Here is a 24,839-nt window from a genome sequence, read left to right as displayed (position 1 = left end):
CAAATGTCTTTACTTCACTAGTTATCCATTTAGCGTGATCGGTGATATTACTAAAGCTGTCCTATAGTAGATCAATATTTCCCTTCTTTCTAGTGTTCACATATGCAAAAAATGTTTATTATTGCCCTTTTCCCTCTTCTGAAATGACTTTTAAAAGTCCGCTTAGCATGTCTTACTCCCACAGTAAATTTATTACAAATTAATTTATATTTTTATAGTGCTTTGAGTCATCCCATGCAACTTTCTCTAATGTTACTGACTTTATTATCTTGATAGCTGTTACTTTGGACTAGGCCTGGGACAATAACGCTAAAAACTATAAAACGATGGGTAGATTCTAGGATCAATTCTAGGTAGATTCTAGGATCAACGTTAGATCGAGAACTTCGCCAAGTTTCCAAAGATTGAAGCTTGAAGTAAGAACAGAGATTTGGCAGCTAAATAAGATTTATAATAATCGATTCGAATGGTATGATGAAGTCCAGGTGTAATTAGCTGTACAACCCATGAAGCTTGTTTCCTAAGATTTAACAAAGTTTCAGAGAAATTTTCTTACACCGTAATCGCATACACTGCCCTTTATTCTTAATTCTCGTGTCTTCGAGAGAGGGACTTGGTTGTCACCCCAGGATTCAGTAGCATATAAAAGAGAAGCAGGCATTGTTATCGCATCCTGAAGTGCTTGAGGCATTCAGAATTGTTAATTTTTCATCGATAATTGTCTGTTGAGTTCCCCTTGTTGATCGATAAAGCTTTGCTATATATGATACGGTCACCATAGTGACTAGTGTTATCTTTGTCGAGGTCACATTTATCTGGCTTTGAAGCCGTGTTTTTGTATTGTACTCTGTCTGTTTACCTGTACAAAAATAGGATAATAATTTGTGTTTGCCAGTATACCAGTAAATATCGCCGACACTCACTTTGTGTTCTCATAATTCAGAAAACAAAAATTACCAAATTTATAAAATAATTCAACAAATGGTTTTTAGAATACTCGTAAATCATTAATACAGACCATAATAATAATTATAAATTGGCATCGTAATTTGTGGCTGTTCTTCGTGCCTAAAGCATCAGTACTGTTGGCGTGTTTTGTTAATTTGAAATTGTTTATGGTTTTTATAATTTCTGTCTTAAGAGCTAGTGGGTTTATGTGTGGTCCTTTATACCAGTGGTTCACAGACTTTCGGATTAACGGACCTTTAAAATTGCAATGAAAGTTTTGGAGACCGGTATCCCTCAAAATGTAGTTACTACCAAGACCATCTGTTAATTTTATGTCTTGTTCTATCCTGGAACTGGTTAGTAGCATGTCCGATAATTTCGTTAATTTTTTTCTATAGGAATCCTTTCGTTTCACTTTTCTTTATTCGAACTTGCTCCCATGCTTTTGCAGTTACCAGCTGTAGTTTTTTCCTTAGATATTTTCCCTTTATTCCCCCCCTCTAACAAACCTCCTTGTCTTAGATTGTGTCCGGTCTCTTTATTCTGCTACTTGTTGACTTTTCTTAACATTCAATTTAATTTCAGTAAATATTTGATCATCTGCAGATTTAATATATTCTCCGTTGACTTTTATTTTCATACTGGTCTGTTCTAGGGTTTCCTCCTTCAATATCTGCTGCGTGAGCATTGAAAGATAAATGATGATAGAAGAAAATCTTGTCGGACTTCTTTTAGTAATTCCTCCTCACCTCTTATTTTCAATAATACCGTTCCTTTTTATAAAATTCGTCTCTCTCTTCCCCTTCCCCCAGTTTTTAAAGTAGTGGAAACAATCAAGACCAGAAAACTTTGCCAAATACCTTTTCTTATTATAGTCAGACAAAGTAAATTAAGAGGTCTTTTATCTAGGATGATCATTCTTTCATCCATGAATTTTGTTTATTTATTCGATTATTTTACACGACTAAAAGCTTTACCTCTGAATAACCATCATCTAGAGGGTTCACATTATAATTATAATGTGCATTATAATAATCTTATAATTAATAAAGCTGAGTACCAAATTACTGAAGCGTATTGTTTTTGCACGCTTTTTGGTTGGTTATTTTAATTACGTGCATAATTTCTAACTTAAGGATTCTTGACTTGGGCCGTTTGTGCTCCCTAGGTGCACATAACATCTTAAATTTGTCACTCCAAAATTCTCCTTCATCTTCTACATTGCAATTTCAAACCAGTTGCTTGTTTAGTGCAACGTTGTCTCTGTATGCGTCTGCCTTATTACCTAACTGCCATCAAATAACCCTATAGCCCTTGGGAGGAAAGCAGGGCACATCAGTATTTAAAGATGGTAACGTATACTTGGAGGAAAAAACTAATTTGAACCTGAATAGTCCATAGCACTCATCCACTCTACAGCTTACAGAATGAGGAGGGTTTCTATGGTATTGAAAATGTGAATTCATGTTTCAGCAATGGGGCAGTGACGATTCCTGTCCCTTTTGTTTAAAATAGTAGAAGCTAAAGGTTCATTATGCTATTTACCCTGATGATTTTCCTTTAATTTACAGAATATATTCCAGGCCATAATATTGGCAGAACTGCTTATTATGGCATGGCGCAACCGTTGCTGAGTAATTATCAGAAAGTATAGAGATAAAATGTACTAGTAGCTTTCGAAATATCTGCCATTTCGAAAGCAAACATTTTTTTCCCTTCTTAATCCTTGAAGACCACTGGAAATTAAGCCACGAACCAATGGATAGGAACAAGTGATGTGCAAACTGGGGATTACTAACCCCCTTTGTGCCCTAGTTGGTACAATCGTTGCTACTGATTCTACCAATGGGTACCAGGTTCGAATTCGATCAATGATGTGAGGAGTTTTTATGGGCCTTTTTTACAATATGATTTAGTGAATCTTATGCGAGAATAGCATAGATTTTTTCTCCCGAAAACTCGAGTTTTTCTTTCGGCAAACAGCAAATCGACCACACGAAATTTACAGACATAATATATACGCTGTGAGGGTTTAAGTCATCTAAAACCCTACAACAGCTAACTTCTTTTGTAAGTTGCAAAATATTTGTAGGAGGAAGGCTAAAAAAAAAAATTATAAATAAAATATCTACAATAGAAAGGCAACAAATCCATTGAGAATAGAAAGAAGGCAAAAGTTTTTTTTTTTCTTTATATATTCATATTAATTAAATAGTTGCTAAATTACGTGAATCGATTATAAGATGTTATGGTCCGAGAATTGGCAGCTAAAATCTAACCTTTCATTCTTAGTCTCCATTAGTTGACCAGAAATCCTGGAGTGACATATAAGCCAAGGGAGGGAGAGAAGCTAAAAGTGGATCAAGATGAAAAAGACAAAAAAGGTTTATGATTCAATCTGACATGAAATTTTCCATGTAATGTAAACGAGCAACTACAATGGCACATAGTGTACCGTCAATGATTTGTAGGTCCTTTGTTATTAGTTGGAAGGACGTCATTATGCCCCTTTATAAAGCAATGGTTTGACCGCATTTGGAACGTTGTATTCAGCTTTGGAGACTGCACCTAAAAAATAAAAAATAAAAACATAGAACTTCTGTAGAGGATTCAGAGAAGGTCCACCAGATTGATAACGAGTCCAAAGCGATGCCACACGAAGAACTGGTTAGAAGGTGTGGAGTGCAATGTTTGACAACCAGACTTTCTAAGGAGAGATCTGATTAAGATGTATAAGGTACTGAAAGGATTGGGTAAATGAATGAGGAGGGTCTCTTCTTCGTAGGTAAGATATGAACCAGGGGGTACACAAATATAAAATCTTAGAGAATAACAGAATATCATATCTCATGAAATTCACCTATAGTCAGGGGGTTGTCGAAAATTGGAATAAATTGCCTCCCAACGTGGAGAATTGGATGATTACTTTGTGACAATAGCTGATGCAGGAAAAAGTTCGCTTCCTTGTCTCTGTTGACCTTACTAATGCTAATACTTACATCAATCAGTAATAATATTTTTAATTTTTATTGGTTTTCTGTGTAAACTTTCGTTATTTGATAATATTATTTCAGCGTCTTTACGATAAACAAATAAATAAACCTGCTCAGACACCCACGTATATGTTATCATACCAAAAGCAATGGGATACTTATAATTATCTATTTATTCAAAGAAGTCAATAGTTTTTTCGCCCACTGCATCATCATCATTAGTGGAGTTCACAAATGCTCCACTTCCTCTTTAAAGCATTTGTGAATTCCATTGATGATCTTCTTGACTTTGTTCTAATTCGGTGTTCCAGTTCATCCAAAGATGTTCAGTTAAGGTTCAGCTATGCCTTTCAATGTTCCAACTGTAGTCTCTTTAAACCACGCGTTTGCAATCCTTGTTATGGGACATGAAGAGTTGTCTTGTTGGAAGGTGTAAAGGACGCTTCAATAAATTTTCCACACTGTGGGATACAGAGAATTGTCCAGAATATCATCAATATAGTAAGTAGTAATTATAGTTTCAGGCATTGCGACAAGTACACTTAATCCATACTACGAGAAATGCCTCTAGATCACGAGACTTCCTTCTACCAAATTAACAGTTTGGACAACGCACTCGGGTTGTAAGCATTCTCCAGGCATTTTTCGTATTCAAGCACTCTGTCAGACTGGAACAGCGTATAGTGTGACTTGTTCTTTCAAAACACCGATTTCCATTGATCCACTGGTCACGTTCGATGGAACTTGGACCACATCAATCGACGTTACGCATTCGTTTTTGTTATCAAAGGCTTGCTGGTAGCTGTTCTTTCATGAAAATTCATGATATGCGGTTCTTTACGTGTTGTGGAAAAGTATACGTTTGCGTGTGAACACTCCCAGCTTGCATTCTCTGGGATCTGAGGAAACTACCATACGTTAGGTCTACCCCGGCAACGAGATCAGGGGACTCAGGAGTTTTAGTTTTAGTTTGGTATGATCGTTAAAATCGCTTGGGGCTCTTTCGGAAATGGTTGGTTGTTGTGTTTTAGGTGCATCCAAAACACTTGAGGCCGTATTGCACTTTATATAATATGTCTGTAAATTGGATGTGTTCTTTAGTCAATTTGCTATTTTTTCTGGACGAAAACCCCGAATTTCTTGGAGAAAAAAACATGCTAGGGAACAGAAGTCAACGAATTACGAGTTAGAGACCTCAACACAACAAACAATGTTGTGTTGAGGTCTGAAGGCCATACCTGTATTAAGACATATAGCCTAACCGACTAAGTCAGCCACATTGTGAAAAAAACCCTGAAAAATTCTTCGCGGAATTGACGGGATTCGAACTCAGGTCTTTTCCATCCAGTGTGGGAAGGACAGTGATTCTATCAAATGTGCTACGCACGAAAGCTCTTTCGGAAAACTTGCGGGCAGGCCCACATTTTATAACTTTGCTGTTTCTTTCATCCAATTTCATTCTCCTTCCGTAGTTCTTTCCATGTCCTACGGTTTGGCATACACTTTTGAGATGAATTCCATGCTAACTGCCAATCAACTTTATAGGCGAGCAAAATTTTTTGAATATTTGTTAGTTGCACGCAATTTCCTGTAATCAGAGAGTTATCCTCAGCTTTAAACAACATGCTTTAGGGGCATGTTGTTTAAAGCTGTTTAAAAATCTGCCGTTGAATTTGGCATTGAATCACCTTTGTTTTTCTATAGGAGAATCAGAGATAGTGTCATCATAGCAAGGAAGATTAGCACCCGGGAAACAGCTTCATTATTTTCTCCTCTGCACTTCTCAATAGTGCACTTAGACTGTATTTTGTTTTCGATTGCTGGGCGCCCAAGCCTTGTACCTATTTGTTAGGGACATTCCATTTAAATCATTAGCTTACGACTTTGGCCTTGTACTTAAGAGTCTCCTATGCTCAAATATCTTTGTATAGCGGGAACAGTAAGCTGTAGCATCCTGCTTACACACCTGACTGTAATGTGCGTGTAAGTCTGCTATTTCCGGTATCTCCTCCACTCGGGAAGTAGAAAAAGTGCTTTCCTCTCTCACTGTCTGTCTCTCTCTCTCTCTTTCAGCTGCAGAAAAACTAAATCAAGTATTTACAACCAAGTACAATATTTGAAATCATCGTTAAGTTTCCTGTTCTGAAATTACTGTCATTACGATTGTGGTGATTATGAAATCTAGTTTTCGGAACTTAGAATACAGAAGAACCACCAAAAATAATCGTTTTGCAGGGATCATCAAGAAAGGACTAATTTCTTTTGTTTGTTTTTTTACGGTTTTTAAGAGAATTTTTCGTACGGTACAGTGATATTATTATATTAATCAACATGGAGTTTATTTTGGCTACCAGTAAGTTGTCAAAATGGCATTATATATATATATATATAAAAAAGAGGAAAGAATGTTTATTCTTAAAATCTTTAAGTTCGAGAGTCTCCTGAAGGTGTAACGAAATTACCGAAAAGTATTTAGAGATAGCAATATTCTTTAATGAGCTAGACAGTTAATTTGCTGTAAAAGATTAAAGAAACTAGATCTGAGTTGAAGAATCTAAAAGGTGGTGTGGTTTAAAGGAACGGTAAGGACATAAAAAAACACCTTTAAGCCCATTACGGAAGCACGAAAAATAAACTTCTTAACTTCTGTAAAAATGCTGAATAGTTGATACTATGCAAAAAAATATCAAACTGTAAGGCGCACTACTTCCTAATATATATAAAAAATAACGGTATCACTTTCAGATTGTTCTTTCTAAAATTTCATTCCATTAGTGCAGAACCAGCTGAGATATAAATAATAGAATGTTATATACTGGCCGACAAAAGTTAAGGTGTACTTTTCAAAATAACTGATACAAGTCAATCAATGAAATTGGGCTTCGTGTGCAAATCAACTTGGTTGAGTATCAAGCAGAGGACCACTGTAGACCTTAATATAGAGGAAATTAAGAGCTCTTCTAACGACAGCTTTAAGAGTACTGATGGTATTGAAGCCAACTCTTAAAAAAGCAGTTTTTACTCGTTTATGGTTGAGGAGGGTGGAGAAATTGGTCTTTCCAGAGCACCACTCATTTTCGTCATCTTATCATGTGGTAATTCGCACTACGTGTGTAGTTAACACCCTCTTAGTATGTGGCTGTCTAGGGGTGAATCCTACCGAATTAATAAACTGATAGTAGTAATAATACTAATTTGGAAATGTGGAGGAAAAGGAGGATTACCCTCTGGCTCACAGCGGTTCCACTTCCTTTCTCTCAATATCACATTTGGGTTGACATTCAGCTTAAGTTATGTGTTTCGTAACATACACGTTAAAGCAACTGAGGCTATGAAGCGTCAGTATATTGTCTGCAATTGGGAGTGTAGTCTCCTGTCATTTTTCTATTTGCTAGACGAAAATTCCGTGTTTCCGGGAGGAAAAACTACGCAACCATAGCCTGTGGCCCACTAGCTCAGCTATGTTTTGAAAAAGCCAATAAAAATCCTTCGCATCATTGACAGGATTCTAGCTGAGGCCTTTTTACCATCGCTTTTTACTTTATGATCACCATCTAATTACCCGGTGTGGGAGGACAGGGGTTTTAACTACTGTACTACAATATCATCTAAGCCAAAAGGGCACGAAGCGATGGTTATAACTACTGTGCTACAGCGACGGATTGCTATAGGACGCTTTCTGTATCTGTTTGTGTTTGACCCACTCTCCATTACGATGAATCACTCAGACGGACCACGCCATTGAAACATGACACGTTCCATAGAGGTGCCTGTTATTTTTGGTACAATCGAATTGAACGATGCACGGTTAGACCACTCTGTTTAAAACATCCTTATTTGCATATCATATGTGTTCTAACAGATGGATAGTGACATCTGCATTTGTTTTACATCAGTATCTTTATAGTCATTTTATGAATATACTGTCCTCCAAAACTTGCGGTAGCACAGGAGATATAATCACGCTCCTCCCCACACCGGGTGGGAAAAGACCTGAGTTCGAATTCCCGGCAGTGACGCGAGTAAGCTTTATGGTCTTTTTTCACGACACAGCTCAGTTAGTCAGTATTAGGCTAGGGTTGCGTAGTTTTTTATCCTAGGAAACTCGGTTTTTTCCTTAGGCAAACAGAAAATCTACCACCACAGAATTCATGCAATTTCCAGACATTGCCCCATAGCCTTAGTTGCTTTTGTGGTTAACACACACACCTAACTTAGCCTATACAGTAAAAGTATCCCTATACAACGTGGCTGAGTTAGTCAGGCGAGGGTGGCGTGGTTTTTCCTCTCCGAAATTAGAGTTTTTCGTCCAGTAAACAGCAAATCGACCACAGAACACACTTAATATATAGACATTATGTATGGCACAGTGGCCTAAGTTTCTGATGCGCTTAAAAACCCTACAACAATCTTAACTTGTAGGCACAACTGTAGTGGTAATGGCTCTTCACTTAGTGGATTAGCTGTTAACCATCTCGTTTCCTCGATCCTCCTAACAAATCGGAATCATCTGAGCAGTGATATTGGGCCACTTCTCGTAGATCTTTCCGGACAAAAACGTAAAGCAACTATCACAGACTCGGAATTCTTGTAGTACTTTTTAACAGCAAGGGCATGGTAGTTGGGCTAAGATAGCCTTCGTGCGTAGCACAGTTGGTGTGATCACTGTCCTCCCCACACTGGGTGGAAAAAGCCCGAGTTCGGACCCCATTAATGACACCAGGAATTTTTAGGGGTCTTTTATCACTGAACTAGTTGGTCTAAGGCGAGGATAGCATGGTGTTTCATCCCCGAATCTCGGTTTTTTGTTCAGGAAACAGAAAATTGACACCAGAATACGTAAGTTTCAAACCATATGGAGCAATATGGCCTGAGTTGCTGATGCTCCTAAAACCCTACAACAACCAACCAATCGAGCTAAGATAGCATGGTGAGTAAGGGTTGATGAATGAGACATGCCTTTTAAAGTAATCCGTACACCCCTTTGATGTCACTTTGTAACTACGTCCCCTTGTGATATCTGTAACGAAATAATTTTTTTATTATTTATTTCTAGATATTATGTACACAATGCTATAAGAAAAACAGTTCCACGAAACCGAAGGTAATGGGGATATTACGAAATAAATCAGCTACCTTGTAAACCATTTCCTAAACGAGTTCGAATGTTTTCTCAATTGTTATTGAAAATTTTAATTAAATGTTACACAGTTGAAATTCATTCGACCGTTACTAAAATAGAAACGTTTTTGTTGTATATCATTTTTCTAACCTTGAAGTTGGGGAGTTTTAACTACGTATTATCTACCACAGCTTTGTCATTATATTTCAAATGTGTTGGGCTTTTGCATACCAACTGCCACAGGGTTGTCAAACGTCATTTAGTTACTATAGTAACAGCACGTGCTGTTTTATTGAACTGTTTCATTCCTGGATGGTTAGCAAGATGGCACCATGGATTCTAATGTCTCATTTTGTATTCGAAAGAGTTGGGTGTTGTATTTTGGAGATTATGAATTTTTCACGCACATTCTTGGCGTATGTGTGAGCTGACTAAATCAAGGTGACAGAGGTTAATCATTTGTCTTTCTGGCCGCATTTATTTTCACTGTTGTGGTATGTCTGTGGCATAATGGGGTAAGCAATTCGTAAAGAACGAACTTTGAATTATACAATGCCTCGTATTTATCAAGAATATCATGGTGTTAATGGTAGTTTAAGTTATTACGTTATGTACCAATCATTGCATCTTTTACAGCTCTTCATGTGAATGAAGGGTTGTTCGCGTTAAATCCTTTCTTGATTAAAAGGCACTCTTCTTTCTTACCGATTTAATCAAACCCGATCGAAGTGACAAATAAATATTTGGAAAAGTTCGTTTCTTTTTCAATAAAATAAGCAGAGATGGTTAAAAGAAATATTTCTAGAAAGGAATTGATATCTCGGCTGTTATTAATATCAGTTCTTTCAGTAGATGTTTACCTGAAGATGCATTAAAGAAACTAATCAGAGTCGGAGGACGCTTTTGCAACTTCGCTGACCTTGACGATGTAAAGCGCCCTGAAAGTTCAGAAAAGGAGACCCTGGATCGATTACTGGAAATCGATATTGTAGTTTGCCGTCAGCTAGTATTCGGCGTAACGCAGCAGTTCGCCAGCTCGAGAAGTGTAAGGTGAGGCCTTTGTAAGGCGCCTTGGGACTTTGGAGTTGGTAGCTCTTAATAGAAAAGTGGTGGGAAAGGGGAATAAAATCCAATCGAATTATAGAGAATATTTTACCAGCCACGGTTGGTGTGCACATGTAGCATAACTGCACAATATTGTGCCCTTCCTATTAATCTGCACCATGCATTGGTATTCTAAGGCCCCCGAGTATATGGTTGGTTTCTGCGCTCTTCCGCTAATATTACAAAATATGTTATCTGTATACTCTGGCATGACCAAGGCGGAGGAGTTTATAACTAGTTATTTTGACAAGAATGCAAACATGAGCCGTATTTAGCATTCGTGTAAACTCAAACCGCGGTCCACTCGTGTTCTACTGCGCTTTCTTTTGTAGTTTCGTTGTTTAGTCTAATTTGTTTTATTTAATAATTGGTTAGATGCAGATACCGTTCTCACCTCACAATAACCTGCAGTTAACAACACATTTAGCGCGTGGTAATTAAGTATTCAATCAGATAAATCAGTAATAATTTGACCCTAATTGTGTTCACTTTGTTGGTGTTTAGTATTAGTATTTGCCATATAGTGCAAGGAAGCCTAAGGCTTTTGCTATACTGGCAGCATAAAAAAAAAAAAAAACCACCTTGTTCCACTCCTCACATTCAGGAGTCAGCTGGACCCTTAAATTTTCCCAAGCTGTCAACCTCTACCACTGATACAAGAAATTAACTTATTATAGAGGTTTACAACTCTTTGGCTAAAAGAATACTTCCTTCATTCCAGTTTGTATCTCTTCCCACGTAATTCGAATGTATGTCCCTTAGTGTCATTTATACCTGTGCAAATTTCACCTTCATTCAATTTACTGGCCCCTGGTCTCTTTTTACTGGTGCCTGTAATATCAATCTCTGTTGCTCTATATTCAAAGTCTTTTGTCATATGGACGCCCTTTTGCCGATTTCACCAAACTCATCTCCAGACTGGACCTTTTCAAGAAGCTCATGCCTGTTTTTTGGTGCGGTCTCCCTACTTGGACACAGTATTCCAAGTTCGGTCTTACAGTTGCCTTATACAGTGGTATTATGACCTACCTCCCTATCTCTACAAGCAAATGATCGATAATCATCGACAGGACACCATGGGTCTTCCTTGCTGCCTCTCTGCTTTAACTCAACTCCTCCCTCTAATGTATAAGTTATTTTGGATTTGCTATTACCTAAATCTCGGGATAGGTTTTAATAATCACAAATAATTTATTAAAAACCTATCCAGAGTTTTCCTGAGTATGACAATCGACTTCTGCTCATATTTCAAGAAGAAGACGTTTTTAATTGCAATCTCTGAACTCATTTTTTTTTTCAGAGAAATGTGGATTTTACAGTACATTATCAAGTTTTAGAATTTATATATTTCGACATTCATTTCTGTTTTCACGACAAAGAGATTTCAAATTCTAATGGGCGGTGAAGTTTCTTCACTGTTACTTTAGAATGTGAAATCCACGTACTTCCTTAACGATTATGAGGGTTTAAACCTTGGGGGGTGGGAACGAACGATAAATAGTGTCGTTTGATTGTGAAACATAACACTATTGATACTCTACTCACTTTTAACGCCCATAGCATATCTTATCTTTGAAAACAATGGAATTTGTGTTGTTTGCATATCACAGTCATGGCTGATTCGTGCCATATTCTCTTGCTAAAGATTGGGAATTCGAAACTAACCGGCACTGTTTCTCCTATGGCCCTGATAATAGATTTATTTCTTCGCTTTCCTTTTTATTTGTTTTATATTTTTCCGATACCAATACACGCCTTTTCCCTTTTACTGCATTAGCTGACTCAGTTTATCAGAATCAATAACGGCTCGTAATCACAAATGCCATTTGACCATGTGATTTACTCTTGTGTCACTCGTCCTGTTTATCTGTGACTCTTGGACCGTCCCGCGTGTTCTCTACCCATACACTCGAACATCCTTATAAGCGGCCCTAAACGATCAGTCCCTCTATTAGTGCAGAGAACAAGTGGCCTATTGTCTTAGTGATGATCCCGAATTTCAAGTGCCTCTCTACCTAGGAGTGTGCTCGGTTGAGGACTAGAATGACTTATGTATGCGAAAGCTCCGGTGCTATGTGGTGGTAGGGAACTGTTAAGGGTAGTTCTCTATATTGTACTATTGGTAATGACCAGGGATGTGGTAAACTGAAAGAAACCCTGGAATAATGAACTTTTTTTGATGTATTATAAATTATCAATACCGAAAGAGAGAGAGAGAGAGAGAGAGAGAATTTGGCATTGGTTCTAGTCTATCCATTTCCGCTTCTTTTACCCAGATAAAAATAACTGGCCTTTTCCTGTTTGTCTTCTTGCTTTCTAAATGTTTGTGGCTTGTTATTAATTTTAGTTCTTATGGCTTAACGTTTGACTCGTCTCTTGCATAACACTCATGTACGCCTCTGGAAAAGTAGTGTGGAATTTTTTCCCTTGACTTTTAGTCAAAAAAACTCAGCATGTAAGGCAGAATGTTTTTCATATTTTTTAATATAATATGCAGCTGTCCGTGCTTTTTCATTTATTGACCTGTTCGTAAACGAAAAGATTAGTGTATTTTTAATTTAATTTTTTTTTTATATTTAATAGATTTTATAAAAAATGGACCGAATTCTAGTAACTCAATAGGTATAATCGTTGTATTTTTTAATTGGTGCTATTTCTCCATAAAGTTGCTTGATGTTTTATTAATAAATAAATAGGGATTATTTTGCATCTATATGGTAGGTGACATGTTCCAGTGTAATCAGGAGTAATGATTTGATTTTAAATTAAACAAATGAAACTTAGATTTCAAGAGCGTATTTATAGGAGGAGGAGAAGGAGGAGGGAAGAGGAATCTTTCCGAACTTAGGGGAAGTATCATTAACTTCATTTCCTCCTCCTCCCTCCTTTCCTCGAATCAATTTTTGCTTCTGTACGTCCCTGATAGATTTTTTTCCTATGTTACAAGTTAAAAAGGCATACATTTATTTGGGTAAGTACAATTTTTGTGTACATTAAAACTGTTTTTTTTTTTTTTTAACAAAGTTCTACATTGGGAAATATAAATTGGATCTTCCTAATGCTCATATCTATTGAACTGGGTAAGGAGTTTTAAATAGGCGTCTTAGCATTTACTTTTGTATGCAGGTATCCCTCGAGTTACTTGATTAACCATTTCTGTAAATCGATGCATATTTTAAAAATAATTTTTATCATAAAAAAGTAATATGGCTGTGTTACCTGCTGGATGAACCTGTTGCGTTTTTTTTAAATTTTATTTATTTGTGTGCTTCTTGATGTTAATATTTTATTAGCATTTTATTTAAAATTACGATTAAAATTTTATACAAAATCATTTAATACGTGTTATTTGCATATTCCTTAAAATACAATTCGCATATATGCAAAGTAAACGTAGATACAGCATTATGCTGGACAGTCGAGCATATTGGTCTGTCCAGTGCTGGCAAGTGTCCGAGAAAATGTCCAGCAGTCTAAATTTTGTCCATAAAAATGTAATAATTATTATTTTTATTTTATCTGAGGAATATAATAAACGTGTCCATTTAAAATGGGTAAGCCTAAAAGACTGCGTATCTTGGGATGTTGAGGGATCATTAATAAATACATCATTTTTCATTTCCCAAAAGGTCATCAGGTAGAAGAAAGCGAACGTAAATGGGTTGGAATGTGCCCACAAACATAATAATTTAAAAGTTGGGTTTGCTCTATGTTTAGAGAAACGAATGTTCGTGAATTATCTGTATATGCATGAACAAGGTATGGCCCACAAAAAATACTCAACCGAAAATAGACATAAAGGCAATTTTTGTTGTTAAATGCATTTGATCAACCTCCGAAGTATTTCTCAATGCTTAAGTTTATTTTATTTTACTTTTATCAAGATTGTTGAGGTATCTATTATTTGTTTTATTGAAATGTTTTTATGGATTTATTTTAAAACAAAACAAAAAACAACTGAAATACAGGGTATATACTCAGAAATAAATATCATGTAACTCGAGGGGTATTTAATTATTGAGAGAAGGAACAGATCCTGCTTTTCTACTGTGAAAACTGTTTAGGTGTAATTGCTCTTACCATGGTGCATCTCCGTTCTCACAATATTCATATATATTTAGTTACTTAGTCCGTTATAGTTAAATAAATTTTCTGTAGCCTAATAGACACAATACGATTTTTTTAATATTAAAAACGAGAAAATTATACTGTTTAATTAAAAAGGCACTATGAAAGGTATAACAAGCCATTTTCACGTTAAGCCTTCTTTTCCTTTATATTTAAGAGTAATTTATATATATATATATTATATAATATATGTCTTTTTATATGTAATAAGTGGTAATGGAGAGATAAATATAATATGACATTTGCACCTGAGTGCGCAAAGCAACAGCAAAGGATACAAAAGTTTATATATATGAGGTAAAAGTAATAAATCTGTTGAAAAGTGCGAAGATGGAGGCATAAATTACACAAAATGCCAAAACTAATAGGACAAGGATAGCAGAAATTGGAGACATTAAAGGCGTGAGAAAGAGAGAACGAATGTGAATATCCTAAATGATATAATGATTTATACAAAATTATAGGCTAAATTGAATAGCCAATTAGAGAGAAGGGAACTGTAAAGCAAAGTAATAGCGAGAAATTTGCTATTATTCCATATATTAATCGAATCATTTTTGCTTTACAGTTCCCTTCTTTTCTAATTGGCTATCCAATTCAGATAATTTTGGATTATTATTATTATTATTATTAGCCATTTAGTGCGAGGAAGCTTCAGGCTTATGCTGCACCAGCCAAAAAAAAATTCCGAGTTACCCTGAGAGAGAGACACACACAAAAGTAGAAGGGAATCACTAAGAAAGAGAAGAATGATGATATCCAGCTCAGGACTCTGGGTGTGCCAAGCCCATACTCACCAATGTGAGCCCTGGGGTAATATTCACATTCTTTCTCACCACTTCAATATCTCCAATTTCTGTTATCCTTCTCCTATTAGTTTTGGCATTTTGTGTAATTTACGCCAAAACTAATAGGAGAAGGATATTAAAAAGTACCAAAATATAATTAATGAAATAAATAAATTCTATATGGTCATATGCCGTTGTTTTTCTCTTTTCATACGAATATTATAATCAATGTACACATATAAATATTCCTGCATAAATGTATGTAATACATATACGTATTTGTGTACGAGTCCACACTCCAACTGACGTCACTTCTATAGATTTTTCTACTGCTTTCCAAGATGAAGGTTATCCGTTTCTATGGTGGTAACCAGTGCTTCCTGGTCTACAGTAGCCAATGACGTCATAACTAGAGAATTTCTGTTGCTAGGATACCGCATTATTACTGCATGGCTGTTGCGTGCATTATTGTTTCTAGGTCAAGTTGAAAGTTTTTTTTTCTTCTTTTCCTCCTCACGATGAGGATTTACCTGACTTGTAATTGCCACACGTGTATTGGTAGCTTCTTATCTAATTTATACAACTATTTGATATTACTTTTTTAAATATAAAGACCATAGTTGCTGCTCCTGAAACATAAACATGAAATCATGTATGGTGTAGAAATTATTGTCAGTTGGCACCTGTTAACGATATTATTTTATTCATAAATACTAATTATGATTCTGTGTGGCAGGTTGGTGTTTTAATGTATTTTGAAACTTAAATATGAATATTATTTGATTTATTTATTCTTTCGTTAACTCAAACTTCTGTTAAAAGAGTAACACATGTATGTATTTTCTGTTTGATTTCTTCTCCACCATCGTGGTAAGAATGCTTTCCTTAAAGGTAACTGGTTTTTATTTTATACTATTATTTTACATCACAGTCTGTGTGACGTTAACATATGCACAATACCCGGGGTTTGCTGAGTACCACTCTGAGTTCACAGGGATGTAAAGTTGTGAACACAGCTGGTGGTATCTCAGTAAACCTACGGGTTGAACTGCAACGTCAGTTGTCACGTGATTGGAAATTCAAGGCTTTGCCCATCTCTCCTTGGGAGGTAAGTGTTTTTTTTTTTTTTTAATGTGCGTGTGTGTATGTATGTGCGTGTGTTTCCTGCTTTTCTTTTTTAATTATTTAAGTAAGGTGTGCATTTAACGCTAAAAATGGGTGTGTCTTATGGCTCTCATATTTTTATTCGCTTATTTTTGCACACATTGTCAAGAAAATCGTATTGCAATAGAAAAAAAATCATTATTTTGATTAAAACAGCAATTTATGTACACACACGCACACATACACAATGCCAGGTTTAAAATGTTTATGTTAATTTTTATTAAACAGTCTTAAGGAAATCGTAATGAATTATATTGACGAGACTATTATTTCGTTAAGAATTTTATATATTGAAGTTATATAACAAGTTATAGACTACTGCCAAAGGCCCTGCCTCTTATTAACTGCTTTTAGTTATGGAAAACTTTCACTTCCAATATTGAAAGATCTGACTCACGTACATGTTGCTAAAACCTTCTGGTTAGCAACAACTGACAATTACTTGGTGAGCTGTGTTCTTCTTTAAGTGATGCCTATTTACAGCCAGTTAGTTATTTTTGGCACATAAAAGTAGTGGTTGTCATGATCATAGGACGTGGCTTTCGACAAACTATTCAAAAAAACTGCGTCATATTCCTCTGTCATATTTCTGTCGTGCGTGCGTGGGTTTCAGAATTACATGATAAACAGCTTACAGGATTCTCTCCTCCCAGTGGTTTAATTGAGTGATGAAAAATAATTCGTAGTCCATACATATTGTTTAATTATAAAGATACCTGCGCCTACAAAAGAGACTTCCTGTTGGCTCGCGCCTTTGACAAATTTTAATGTCGATTATGTAACGAATTATTTTTCGCATTGTATGAATTCTTAACCTACTTGTATACATTTGAATAAAGAAAACATAGAATTTAATTATATATTAGTAAAACTAATTTTATATATTCTGTATAGAATATATAAAATATTTATATTATAGGCAAATATTTTCAAGTTGTAGTTCATAAAAACAAGCACAATTTACAATGCAGCAAATGCATGTTCACTTAGAAGGTATTAGAACACAAATATGATGAAAATAAAAATAAAATTTTATGAAATATTTATATATATTCAAAATAAAATGGAATACAAAGAATTCAAATGAAAGAGGACACGAATAAATCGATTTTTTAAACGAAATAAACTATAATTAATGTATCGCGACTTGTATCTCATACATGTATCCAGGTGTAAACGTATCCTTATGGATGCCTGCGTTAACAGTCACTCGAGATTTGCGTATACTGAGTGGCCACTTTATTAGATACACCTACCTAATAGCGAATAAATTTACGAGAATGCTCATCCATGTTTTCCCACAGTGTCGCAGGTTTTGTGACAGATCTCTACTCCGTTCAGCTCCTTCCACCTCCTCCCACAGGTGCTCAATTAGATTGAGGTCTGGTTACTTTGAGAGGCCGCCACATTAGGCCGAATTTAGTCTTATGTTTCTGCAACCAGTTCTGTACAATTGTGGCCTTGTGACACGGTGCATTATCCTGTTGGAAAAACTCAATTGCATGTGGATTCATTACAGCCATGATGGGATCCCACTGGTCGGAAACAAATTCAATAAAATCTGTGGCATCCAAATATTGCTCAATAGGGCCCAATGCACACACGACGATAACACTCCATGCACCATTACGTCGCCACGACCAGCCTATTTGTTGATATCTGGCAAGATGGGTCCATGAACTTTTGCTGTTTTCGCCATATTCTGATCCTCCCATCAACGTCACAGCAGACAACGTTTTTGCAGTCCTCTGCTATCCATTGTTTTTGTTCCTGAGCCACCCGCATCAACAAACTATTTCCGATGGCAGAAACTCCATTGGATTGATGTCATTTGGCTATTGGACCATCTCAGTACACCTGAGACACAGTCGTACGTGAAAACCTCAGCAGGGTTGCAATTTCCGAGATACTCATACGCACATCTGGCGCCAACTACGATGCCACGTTCCAAGTCCTTAAATGTTTCTTTTGCTTTGCCTATCCTTGCACCGAATTGTACACATACAGTATCCTTCGTATCTGCCCACCTGCTTTATACTGCATGGTACAAATACGTGATTCTGTACCTAATAAAGTGGCCACCCACTGTATATCACCTACAATAAGGAAATGATACGTAGTACATGAAGGTATAAAAATTTTTAAATTAATACGTTTTCAGTATTAGAACAAAATAAGATTGTTAATCCTATATATAAAGTAGATTTTTAGCGATTTATTTTGATCATTAATGCTGTCCATATTAAAAGCTCTTCTGTAAGATTCAGTTGTCATGAGATGATTTCGAAATTAAATGGAAAGACAAAATGGCTACAAACAAAAAGATCTTTTTAAACTATTTTTTTAAAACGTAAACGTTCTGTTGTTTAAGTACTGTTTATAGGCGTGTACGCAGAAATTTGACTTGGGGGGGTGGGGAATATATACCAACTATTTTCAATGATTGATTTATCCCCTGACTATTTCTTTATATCGAATTTCTTATATTAATATAGAATTTCATATTTCTCTACTAAAACGGATTTGAATAAATTAATACTGATGGAAACAGCAATTCCATTTTAGTATCACAGTACAATAGAAGAGAAACTTCAGAAGTTTGTTTAAAAGTAGTTAAGCAACCTGTGGGCAGAATTATTCTAGGGGATTGCAATAGCAGATTAATTGCATATATATAACAACTGATGTTTGCATTTTTGTTTAATGTCTTTTAGCTTTTAATCCTGTTTTGTGATGTACTGTAATGTGTGATAATTAGCAGTAATTTACACTCTGGTTTTCTCATTGCATGGCTGTAGACGCAGCTTAATCTTAGATTAAAAAAATACTAACCTCCCAGTGCTTTTACTTTATTTGTGAGCACGTGTGTGCGGTAGATGCTAATGTCCCCTACTGCTCTCTCTCTCTCTCTCTCTCTCTCTCTCTCTCTCTCTGGAGTAGATGGCAAACGCACAATGTGTAGACCAACACTTAATAGTTAGTTTGCATGCATGAAGCCTTCTCTTGTAGTGAAGCTGGAAAGTGCACTTTTTCCTATCGTCCCATGATTCCTATTCGCCTTTACTGTTGTCCTAAGTGTGTATTAACAAGGTATTTTCAAATAACTGTAAATGCATTTACTTAGGATAGTAGTATTGGTGATCATCCTGCATGACTTCTATCCTTGGAGGCTGGAGTCTTCTTCTTCGTTTTCGCCAGCACGGATTATTAACAACCTTTAGTTGAAGTAATTTAAATTTGCATGTAATTTGGATAATCTTATTAATATTTCTGTTGGGTTTTTTTTATTTCCTTTTTTTGTAGTTTGGAATGAAGCAAGGCTATCTGTAGCCACCGCTTTCCCATGTAATTAATTCTTTGAACTAATAAAGTGACTAATCTTAAACTCAATGTAAGTGTTGTCTCAACATAAATTAATCTTCCTATTTACAATAGTCACAGACATTTCCTTTAAGTTAATGGCGTCCATTTTAAACTGGTTTTTCATTTTTTTCCAATGCACACATTATGTTTTAGCAAGAATCTCATCAATTGAATGGGATTGATGTAAACTAAGCAAGATTTATGGTGGCTATGAAATACAGATTCGTGTGCTGTCATTAAATATGGAAGAATAATTTCAGATATTACAAATGCAGGTTAACCCATTTCTATCAAGTTTTCGAAATGTTCTGGGTCAATCCACATTCTTCCATCTTAGGTACTGCAATCGATAATATAATTAGGGTGCTGGTAGATGTTCAAAGCATAGTTGTGACATCTTTTATAGCGTATGAGATAGGGTGGCAGTGTTTAATTTATAACACAAACTAACCACCTTTATCTATACTGGAATACTCTCACTTTATATAGATTTTGAGAATATTCTTTCTATATCTGACCAAATTAGAGGTTCTACCAATTTCTTCAGTTTCCAATAATAAGCTTTTTAAGCGTTTCACTTCCGGTTAAAAAAATGTTCTTGTTTATACTCCTGCACGACCACCAGGTCAGTGGAATTTACAATAAATCATCGATACAAATGTTAATTATATTTAGCAGTCACAGACGTGAACCTCGGTCCACTACAAAGAGCACGTGCTACTGCACTCAGGCTCCTGACCACTCGACTCCATTACATTAAAAAACAAAAAAAACTGCAACATCTTAAATAGATAAAGTGTTCCTTTTCGTGGGTTGTATCACATGAAATTGTATGTTTATTATGGAAAAAAATAGCTTTGACTGCTCTTTAACCTCAGGAAACATTTACTGAGATAAAACAAAGAACAGTCAAGACTTGTTTAAAATAACAGCACGAGCTTTCAGTGGCCACTATCTCATTTTCATAAACTGCATACATAGCACACACTACATTAAAAAAAAAAAACCTGCTTTTTAATGCAAATAGTTACATTGTGAAAACAACCCATAAAAATTCCTCACGTCATTGACGGAACTCGAACTTATGTTTATCATATGAATCCATTGTCTGTGGTATGCCGTAATTGCCTCATTCCATTTACCCTTCTGCTGAAACCTTTCGTCCTATTCTTCATTCATTGCACCAAGGTTCTGCGCAGAAAATGAAACTATGTTCGTGTTGCAACCTAATTGAAACTAGTAAGCATATTATTGACAGTTTTCTTGTAGACCTCTGATTTATAGATGCCTAAAAATTATCATCTAGCAGCAGTTGTGGTCCGTCGCAAACAGTAGCTTGGAGTTTAGCATCCCATCAGGAAATTCAAATGGCGTACCTCTGAACATCCCCCCCAACTTTGTCTATGACCATAACAGACTGTTTCATTAATCCCACTTTTATAAGTAGCAGTGGCAGAAATACTTTATTTGGAAAGAGATAGTGATTCATTGGTGATATTTTTCTTTCAAGTGTGAAATTAGTCCTTTTTAGTCCGGTCTTCCTAATCCAGGAATTAGCTGTAACTCTGCTGTCCCATTTGCACAGAGAGTAAGGGGAATTTTGTGTCACCCACTTATCTAGCCATGATCACAGTATTTCTCCTTTTTTAAAAGAATTGCAGACTGTAATAATTTTCCTTAAGGTGTATTTCATACGCTTCAAAGGAACCTACGACACTTTATGGAATGCATACATAATGTGATGCACAATGACTTGTCTCGGACACCAGTTCTAACACCAAAAGAAGCATGGCACTTTCTTGTAAAATTCTTTCATTCTTACCATTTTTCAACCGATCTTCCTGGTTTATCTAGATCTGCTTGAAGTAGCATACCCTGATTACACCGACCCTGTGGTACCCCTCATCACATCAGTCAACGAAGAGCAGTAACCATTTATATTGTCTTCTACAACTCTTCTACACCTCTTTGTCTTCTACAACTTACCCATCACTTTATTCAAGCAGTAACTTACACTTAATACCACATTGCTCCACTTTATACAAGAGTTGTACATATGGATAAGTATCAAAAGCTTTATGAAATCGAAGTATATAATGTCAGACTTATTCTTCGTATCCAGTTCGTTTGTATGGAACTCATAAGACATTATTTCCTTTTAACAAATCGATGCGCTGTGATCCTTATATCTCTACTCCTATTAAGATGACATTGCATTGCATCTTTAACTATTGATTTATTTTTCCTGGCACAGAAGTCAAACTTACTGGTCTCTAGTTATTCACATCACCCTTCGAACCACGCTTGTGTGTAGGAGACACATTTGTATATCTCCGATCTGTTGGGACTCCCCTTGAATTTAAGGATTCTCTTATTGTTAAAGTTTGCTAATAAAAGAGCAACAGAGTTATGGCTAACCTGTTTTGTTGCTTCTTTTAATATAATTGCATAGATTACATTAGCCCCGAGTGCTTTGTTTAATTTTATCTGTAGCAATTTCCCATCCACCTTTCTTTTACTTATCAAATCAGTTAATTCTCAATAAGTAGTAGATAGACGTGTGCTTAACTCGTCCCTAAATACTGGATCATATGTGAATATAGATGCAAAATATTTGTTGAGTTTGTCAGCTACTTGTACAGGATTCTTTGTACTCTTAGTCAAATATTTCTCATAATCTACTTTAGCATAACTAATCTCTTAAATAATTTGATTATAGGCCAGGTTCTACTGCTTTCCGTGACAATGTAGTGCTTTCGCCACTTGTCCCTGGTTTGCAGCGGTCTGGGTTCGAGTTCCATTGATGGCTGGCTGGAGGAATCTGTAAAAGCTTCTTCAACTGACACTGTAGTTAGGCAGTCTCATACGGAGGGAAAAAGATCTTTCCGTGAGTTTCTGCCAATCTTTTGTCCTGCACCACATGCAGATCACTTACTCTTGCTAGTGGACGGGCATCGGGAATCTCACCAGGGCCACCGCGGCTAAATGGCCAGAGGAACAACTCACCCCAGCACTTCACTACGCAGAGTTGGGTGGAGGCCCCCGGTGCCGCCTGACAAGAAACAGTCACTATACCACATAATACAAATGCCGAAAATATGGTCTAAGTCGCTGTTACACTGAAAACCCAACAACAACGATTACAATTTTACAATTTTGTATTTATTGTAGGGCTCTTATGTTCCATTACAATTTATAACCATCCCATATATTTTTAGTTTCTGTTCCTAAGCTTATCAGGATATCTTGACATCCATTTTGGTCTAAGCCCTCAATATCTTTTAGCTTACCTTTGGGCCTGAAAAGAGTCTTAAAAATGTTTGAGTCCATCATGAAACAGTTTTTGTGTTCGATTTTTTCGCAACATTATGTTTAAAGCTCAGTATGTAGCCACTGCTTTTTAAGTATCCAGAAATGGTTTCATTTATTCTCTTTTGGACAGAAACTATTGGAAAATACCGAGAGCATAATATTTACCGTATGGTAAAAATAAGTTTTTGCTGCTGAAGCTGGACTTTAGTAGCTTTTAATGAAAATCATACTCATCATGTGACGTTTAAAGTTAAAATTTTGTCTTCGTTGACTGATGTGCAGTAAACACTTAAAACCATGACTGTGGCCGTATATTTCAATGGCCACTTTGAGGGGATGCTCACATCAAGTTCGTTTGTTTTGTAATTTAAGAATGTGGCAAGCCAAACTTTTAGCCATTATAATCTGCACTGGATTTATATTGTTTGTGACATTCTACAGCCGTTTCGAGTCTGAGATTTCGCGTATAGATGAAGCCAGAAGAAAACTAGCAAGCTGCAGTTGCAAAGTTTAGGACCTCCATCTTATGGAAAGACAAGCATTCAGTCACTGTTGTCAAAGGATAATAGCTTTGATGAAGCAGCGAGAGATTCCTTAGATGATGCCATTATTATATATAATAGAGTACCAAAAACAGGTAGCACAAGCTTTATGGGGATAGCATATGATTTATGTAGACATAATGGCTTCCATGTGCTTCATATTAATACCACCAAAAACTCTCATGTATTTTCCCTTTCAGATCAAGCAAGATTTGTACAAAATGTTACTGCTTGGACATCTAAAAAAACAGCAATCTATCATGGCCATATTGCATTCCTTGACTTTGGGAAATTTGGAGTAGCCCAGAAGCCAATATTTATCAATATTATTAGAAAGCCATTAGATCGTTTGGTGTCATATTATTATTTTCTTCGATATGGTGATGATTTCAGGCCATATGTTATTCGTCGAAGACAAGGTAATAAAATGACATTTGATGAGTGTGTTGCAAAAGAAGAAAAAGAATGTGATCCAGAAAATATGTGGCTACAGATTTCCTTTTTCTGTGGTCACATGGCTGAATGCTGGGTACCAGGAAATGAGTGGGCTCTAGCGCAAGCCAAACAAAATCTTGTACAACATTACTTACTTGTTGGAGTAACTGAAGAGATGCATGATTTTATTGCTTTATTAGAAGCAACACTCCCTCGCTTTTTTCGAGGTGCCACTAAACATTTCATTGAAGGTAAGAAATCGCATCTCCGAAAAACTTACAACCTTTGGGAAAACAAATTACCTTTCCTGTTTTCTATCCTTTTTCCCCTGTTCTTCTTGGGTATTGCTTATTGATCATCTGAAAATTTTAAATCGCTCTTATACATCTAATTCGTTGTCTAATGATATATGCCAGGGTAGCATGACCCATCCCACCTAGAAATACTTATAACTAAACCATTTTTAGTCTTATTAAAATTCTGAAGGATACTGACAAGTTTTTATTTCTTCCCTCACATCATTTAATCAAACAGCTAATTTCTGATATTAATCTTCTCCTTCTAGATAAAAAAATATCTTTAAGTTATTGTTAAGAAAATTCTTTATACTAATCTCTTGAAATTTTCCAGCTTAAAAAATAGTATATTTATTATCCTGTTTCTGTATAAGCGGTAGTGTAGTTTATAAGCACTGCCCTCCCCACACCGGGTGGAAAAGGACCGAGTACGAATCCCGTAAGTGACGCGAAGAATTTTTTTTTTTTTTTCACAACTTGACTGAGTTAGTCGGTCTCAGGCGAGGGTTTCATGGTTTCTTCTTCCGGAAACTCGGGTTTTTCTACCAGCAAAGTTCGACCAAGAACACACACGCAATATACATTCGAAATATATACGGCGCAATATGGTCTAAGTCGATGATGCGCCTAAAAGTCTTACAAAA

General features: G+C 36.0%; 1 protein-coding gene across 1 annotated transcript in view; it reads left to right on the top strand.

Moving 5' to 3' along the window:
- LOC150080093 (uncharacterized) overlaps positions 1–24,254 on the top strand; it is an 84,759-nt gene extending 60,505 nt beyond the window's left edge. The window contains exons 5-6 of the mRNA XM_090381666.1: positions 9,916–10,113; positions 23,399–24,254. Of these exons, the coding sequence (XP_090237792.1) occupies positions 9,916–10,113; positions 23,399–24,254 (1,054 nt within the window). The remainder of the gene's footprint in view (positions 1–9,915; positions 10,114–23,398) is intronic.
- Positions 24,255–24,839: the final 585 nt, after the last annotated feature.

Source organism: Mastigoproctus giganteus, chromosome 9 (genome assembly GCF_048544385.1).
Source record: "Mastigoproctus giganteus isolate SK-2022 chromosome 9, ASM4854438v1, whole genome shotgun sequence".
In the NCBI taxonomy this organism is placed as follows: Eukaryota; Metazoa; Arthropoda; class Arachnida; order Uropygi; family Thelyphonidae; genus Mastigoproctus; species Mastigoproctus giganteus.
The sequence above is the reverse complement of the archived record's forward strand: the minus strand, read 5'-3'. Positions and strand labels throughout refer to the sequence as shown.